Source organism: Micromys minutus (assembly GCF_963924665.1).
Source record: "Micromys minutus genome assembly, chromosome: 1".
Classification (NCBI taxonomy): Eukaryota; Metazoa; Chordata; class Mammalia; order Rodentia; family Muridae; genus Micromys; species Micromys minutus.
The window spans coordinates 60,650,448-60,657,264 of NC_137969.1; the positions used below are offsets into that span (position 1 = coordinate 60,650,448).

At 47.4% G+C, this 6,817-nt stretch overlaps 1 protein-coding gene across 1 annotated transcript; it reads right to left on the minus strand.

Annotated features, from left to right (window-relative positions):
- Positions 1-2,617: 2,617 nt before the first annotated feature.
- Positions 2,618-5,194, minus strand: TLR5 (toll like receptor 5; the record flags this gene model as incomplete). Its single annotated transcript, XM_080933602.1, has 1 exon — positions 2,618-5,194. The coding sequence occupies one exon, from the start codon at positions 5,192-5,194 to the stop codon at positions 2,618-2,620; it is 2,577 nt and encodes an 858-aa protein (XP_080789728.1).
- Between the last annotated feature and the right edge of the window lie 1,623 nt (positions 5,195-6,817).

The window sequence follows — 6,817 nt, forward strand, 5'->3', positions numbered from 1 at the left end:
GGTGTGGTGAGATTGAGCCAGCCCAGTGTTGTCTTCCTTTGTTTTCAACGGTGTGGTGAGATTGAGCCAGCCCAGTGTTGTCTCCATTGTTTTCAACGGTGTGGTGAGATTGAGCCAGCCCAGTGTTGTCTTCCTTTGTCTTCAGGAGCGGTGCTTGTAATTGTTGCTGGCAGAAGGGCCGGGGTCCAGTTTTGCTGTACCCCTCAGAACAAGAATCAAAAGACGGTATTTTCCATGGATGACCTGGGGCTGTTTTCCTGACTCCTCACATCCATTCCTCAATTTCAGCCCCGGCTGCTCTAGATGGGGCTGTCCCCTCCAGTCGCTCCACACCACACCATGAAGCCCAGTGCTTCTCTGAGCCAGTAGTATCTTCTGCCTGCCTCCATTTTCTCTGAGGGTGTCACTCTCACTACTGAACCCTGTCCCCTCCCCCTCCCCCCCGAGATTTAAGAGCAGAAGACAACTATAGAGACCCACAAGAAAGGCTGTATCTCTTGACACATTAAGAACTCACTATGAGGGCCAGAGAAATGGTTCAGTGGTTAAGAGCACTGACTGCTCTTCCAGAGGTCCTGAGTTCAAATCCCAGCAACCACATGATGGCTCACAACCATCTGTAATGAGATCTGGTGCCCTCTGCTGGTGTGTCTGAAGACAGCAACAGTGTACTTGTACTTATACATAATAAATAAATAAATCTTAAAAAAAAAAAAAAAAAAACTCACTATGAACCAGGGCCCATTCTGGCCCCAGGACAAACAGGTAAACAAAAAAGGCCCCGCCAGCAGGGTTCACAGTTGGGGTGTCTTGTCATACACCAAACGCATTATTGCATACAATTCAGTACCACCAGAAAGAAGCAGTTATGCCTCAGTGGGGAAGCAACCCTGGTGGGAGTTAGTGCAGCAAGAAATTGGAGCAAGATGTGCAGGTGGGAGATGTGCAGGTGGGAGATGTGCAGGTGAGAGATGTGCAGGTGGGAGATGTGCAGGTGGGAGATGTGCAGGTGGGAGATGTGCAGGTGGGAAATGTGCAGGTGGGAGATGTGCAGGTGGGAGATGTGCAGGTGAGAGATGTGCAGGTGGGAGACTCGAACGTGGCCCCCAGTCAAGCGTGATGCTCTAGGTGAGGGTGAGCACAGAGCACAGGGCCTTTCCTCAAGGAGTTAATGGTTCAGAGGAGCAGGCAGAGGTCAGCCCTAGACTAGAAATAATTGAGATTGTACGAAGAGTTTTCAGAAAAGAAAGGGTGGAGGACTTTGGGTTAGGACTCATGGGGTCTTTGTGGATTTCAAAGGACGTGTATAATGGGTGGAAAGATACAGGAGAACATTCCAGAAAAACAAAATAAGTGGAGTGGGGTTGTATATTGTTTGCTGACTGCAGGGTAAGCTCAGACGCACGGGTAAGAAGTGGTCTATGAACCTGGTACATGAGTGTCTGTCACAGTGAGGGTACAGGAGTGGCCCTTCAGGGGCTGAGTTCCTCTCTATGTATTCATGCTGCAACAGCTGGGCTAGGGACACCGGATGTGGAGAGTTCTGTGACGCATATTCTTAATGCTTTTGCAGAGAAACATTGCTATATTAATAAACACGCAAAAAGGATTATAACACAAAATATGCATAACTCTTTTTTAGTATTGAAAAATAAATACAAATTCAAAGAAATCACCACAGACTTCAGAGGTCTCTGGATAAGTTTCTTCTCCTGTGCTCATGAGGGCAATTATGGAAAAAATCAGAAAAACCATGACATTCTTGACCAATGGCCACACAGAATATTTATGAGGTAGATACTGTTAGGCCTACAGGAGAGAACACTGAGGCCCAGCCACGGGATAACACACTCGACTTACATAGCTAAGAAACCGGAATCAGAATTCAATAGGGAATAAGTGTGTGAGCTCTACATCCTTTTTTTTATAGCTGTTGTGTAGCTGATACAACAGCTGTTGTATAGTTGTGGAGAAGAAAAAAGAAAGGTCAGGCTGGTACTAAGTCGTGAAAGGGCATGAATGCTAGGTTGAGATGTCCTGGGGAGAAGAGATGCTGTGGCCCACAAAAGCTGGGCCTGCAGGCTCAGAACAGGAAGTTAGTGCATCATGACCACAGCAATGGGGCTGCTCCTGTCCAACGTCTTATCACTTAGGTGGAGTAAGAACAGTTCTCAGCACCAGCCTCATGACTATGGCCATAGAAGGACCCGTCTCGTCTGTCCATGTTTTACAGAGTGTTAAGAACTTAGGATTCTCTAGCCCCCTGCTTTTGAACCGAACAGCACAGAAAGCATGAAGTCACCTGCAACTTCTCCCAAGGTGCCCTTGCCATCTGGGTGGCTGGCAGTAGCAACAGGACCGGAGGAAACAGGAAACAGTGCCATTGGGCTTGAAAGGAAATCAATGGCAGGTGAGAGCCCTTAGAGGCAGCTGCAGTTTCCTGGACCTATTAGCTTCCATTTGGAGGTCAGTGAGAAAAAGTGCCCCGTTGACATGAGAACCAAGAGATTGATGTTGTTTTCATAGACAGAAAAACAACCCCTGGGAAGGACCCCCAATGGCTATGCACATACAGTGTGGTGAGTTATTTGCCGGTGCTTACAAAGTGCTCCTTCTGCTAGGAAACCGTTGTTATGGTTCTCAACTGAATGGAACTGCTTCCCTTCTTTCCTTTTTCTTCCTTTAGGATGCATCCAGAGAGTTTATCGAGAAACCAGGCAACATCCTGGAGGTCCTCAGGCCACCTCAAGTACCGTTGCTTTTGCAGAAACCCTCTGATGGTCTCCTGTCTCATGAGCTGATACTGGGGCAGCGATCCCACCACTACCACAATGAGGACACTCTTGAGGTCAGACAGACACCGGCTCTGGGCATACCTGAAGGCTTCCAGGCACCAGCCATCCTTAAGGAAGTGTCTGCTCACTAGACACACCGTCTTTCTGCTGCCCCAGATGGCCGCCTGGATGTTGGAGATATGGTTTTCCCCTGGAATAAAATCTCTTTCTTCAAAGCACAGCTTGAGCCTGTTTCGGGAACTGTACTGAGCATCTAAGTGTTTGAGCAAAGCGTTCTGTGCCCATTCAAAGTCTTTGCCATTGAAGCAGAAGTAGGCGTCATATCTGTACTCACCAGGTTCTGAATCCTGGACCTTGTCCTTGAACACCAGCTTCTGGATGGTCTTATAGCACAGGAAACAAATTCCCCGGAACCTTATGACTGTGAGGGTGATGACAAGGAACAGAGTCAAGGTGACCGTGCACAGGATGAAAAGGGAAAACCTTAGGGAGCTCATGGCTTCCTCTTCATCGCAGTCTTTGGTGGACATGTTGTAGAGGGAGCCCCCTAGCAGCGAGTCAGGGTACATGCAATATATGTGTGCAGGAGAGCCCCGCAGGGTGACGTTGGTTTGGTTGAGCCAGATGACAAAAGGGCTAAGTTCACAGTCACAGATGAACTCATTATGAGTTATGTCCAAGACACGAAGTGAAGAAAACAAACCAGGATCAGGAGAGAAAAGCTGATTTCTAGATATATCAAGCGTCTCTAAATTAGCAGGTAAACTGCCCGGAGAGAGCGTGGTCAGCCTGTTAGCGCTGAGACTGAGCATCCGTAGGGCGACCAGGTCACTGAATATTCCGGGCGGAAGGAAATTAAGGTAGTTATTATTCAGGTAAAGGGTTTGGAGTCGGGAAAGACCTTTAAAAATATCCCAACAGTGGCCGGTCTCCCAGGCAAGCTGAAGCATATTCTCTGCAAGGAAAAGCTGTTCTAAGATCAGGTTCTCTGAAGGGGTGTAGACTGCCTCGCAGAACGAAAGGCGATTCTGATTTAGGATGAGAAACTTGAGATGGGGGACTCGCAGGAGGAAGTAGAGGTCAGAGAGGTTTTCTAGCCTGTTTTCAGATAACTCTATGAAGTTGGCTGTAAAGCGTTTCTGTGGCAAATGGGCCAGCTTATTGCCACCCAGGAGAACCATCTCTATGCTTGGAATAAAACCAATGGTTTTCAGAGCATTATCACGGAGATCTAAGGTTTGTAACGCTGTTAATAATCTGAATGTTTGGTCTTGAATGATTCCAATGTGGTTCTTTTGGAGGTCAATGTAGGCTACTCTAGGAAGCCCATAGAAGTTGGAATTATAGAGTTCCCCCAAGATATTATAAGATAGATTGAGAATCTGGAGGCTGTCGAGTCCATAAAATGCATTATTCCCAATCTTGTTTATCTTGTTGAAGGAAAGGTTCAGCCTCTTTAAATCCTTCAGTGTCTCAAACAGGCGGGGATTCAAGGAGAAGATAAAACCATGTGAAATGTCCAGTTGTAGCACCAGACTCCTGTCCAGGCTAGCAAACGTACTCTGGTCAGGATCTTTGATGTTCTGAAAGCCAAATCCAGAACCCATGATGTGGTATGTAAGAAGCAAAGAGGAAATCTGGCTTCCCCGGATGATGTTGCTGAAGTTCCCTGTGATCTCCACTGTCCAGCCATTTACAGAAAGATCTAGAGTTTCTATCCAGATGCCACTGAAAGGGTTTCTGCATGTCTCCCAATCCACAGAGACTCTGCTGAACAGGCTAGTTGATTTGAGGCCAAAGAAAGAAAGTGTCTTGCCCTGCAGAGCCTTGAGCTCGTCTTCACATAAAGTTGATATCCGGTTGAAAGAGAAATTTATGTCACTTAAAGAATTCAGTTCCTGAAACGAAGGGTGGAGGTGAAGGCTGTGAATCTGATTGCCAGATAGGTCTAAGCGAGCTAATGAATGTAGATTTCTGAAGTAACCATCACTTAATACAGCAGTGGGGAGTCCACACGAAAACAGCCGAAGTTCCAAGAGCTGGGACAGTCCCTGAAAAGCATCTGGATTCAAGACTTCAATCTGGTTTTGGCCCAGATCCAAGATCCTAAGGCTGGGCAGGTTTCTGAAGGCCTCCTGGCCAATGGTCAAGCGAGCATACTGGGTCCCCAGTTCCAGCAGCTGCAGGTGCTCCAAGAGTGGAAATGATGTGGTGACAACCAGACTGATATAGTTGAAGCTGAGCAGGAGCCTCTCAGTGGAGTTGAGGACCCAGGGAATCTGGGTCAGGTTACAGCCTCGGAATAAGGCTATCCGGCCATCAGAGGAACAGGGAGACATTCCCAACATGGGGCTGGCTATGAAGAACACACCTATGAGAAGGTCAAGTTGATATGACATGATCCTATGGGGAAAAGAGAGAATAAAAACACCACATCACACACAACCTAAGGCTTGGCACATGGGTGCTTAGCACCAGAGGGTCTCCTGTGTGAGGGTGCTGTCCCTTGGAGCCCCTTGCTCAACTGACTTTACAAGCATTCTGCTGACAGATTCTTCTTGCTTGGCACCCACTCTTTTCTTCTGGAGCACTTAATGGCGCATATTTTACACACTGGACACCAGTACTTCATGGATATTTTATCCAAGCTGGGGAGGTAGCCCAGTGGTAGAGTACTTGCTTAGCATGTGCTACATCTTAGTTTTCCTCCCAGCGCCATAAAAGCAGCAAACAAGCAACAGCAAAACTATGTATCGCCTACTAATGTTTGCTCATCCATTCCAGAACGGCTGAGGGAAGCTGGAAGTCAAAAAGAAGAGGCATTTTTGCTTCTGCCCATCCAAGGTGCCCCATTCCTAGCTCCCAGAAGCTTAGCTGATGAACAGACAATAAACACACCCATTTCTCTGCTGTAGTCTGTCCCAGACTCTAACCTATCCCCCAAAGATCCGAGATCATAGTACAGGCACTGGGCACTCTATGCATCTTGATAAAGGATCTGATTTGATCACCTTAATTAAGTGGATTCTGTGTCTGCCCCATGCCTAACATGCACGGCTGTGTGAAAGCATACATGACGTAAAGCAGAAGTACACCCACCTGCTGAAGTTTGGTGTGGAGGTGGGGAACTCGGCATCCGTCCACGGGATGCAGTGGCAAAGGGTGTCTCATGGATGTGTCTGGCATATGTTCCAGGCATAGGTGCTATGTAAGAGGAGCAAAAAATTAACAAGGATCCCAAAGAGCTAGTGTCTTCTGTGGTGGTTTTGAGTAAGAAGGGGCTCATAGGGTCATCTACTTAAATGCTTAGTCACCAGGGAATAGAGCTCTTTAAAAGGGTTAGGATTAGGAAGAATATATTGAAGGAAGTGGATCACAGCAACTGGGCTATGAGATTTCCAAGTTCTCTGTCAGTCTCTCTTGGCCTTGTGGTTCAGGATGTAGCTCTTAACTGTTTCTCTAGAGCCATGCCTGCTACCATGTTTCTTACCACGATGACAATGGACTCAGACCCTGGGACTGTAAGCAAGCCTCAACTGAATACTTTCTACGAGTTGCTGTGGTCATGGTGTCTCTTCACAGCAATAGGATGGTAACTAAAGACAGCTTCCATGTGGACGGCCCCTCCATCTCTGTTGAAAGGTTCCAGGAAGTGTTCCCCATGAGGATGTGTTAAAGGATTCATAGCCATCCTATGGCACTGCTGGAAGGCAGTGGGACTCTTAGGGGGTGGAGCTTAGCGGCCGGCAGTTAAGTCCTTGGTGTTGTGCCTTAAAAGGCTTGCGGGTCTCTTTTATCATCCCAGAAGCTACCCCTCTCTCTTCTTGTGGATTCCTGTCTGCTCGGATGAGACTTACCAACACCCTGCTGCTTCTTGCCAATGTCAAGTGTACATTCATCACTCTACCCCAAATCAGTTCCCCACAGCTCTGGAATCACCAAATATAAGTCCCGACTGATGAAGCAAGTCTAGAGAGGGCAGTCTAGAATCTATAAGGAGAGAGATGGGCAGTCTGAGAGAT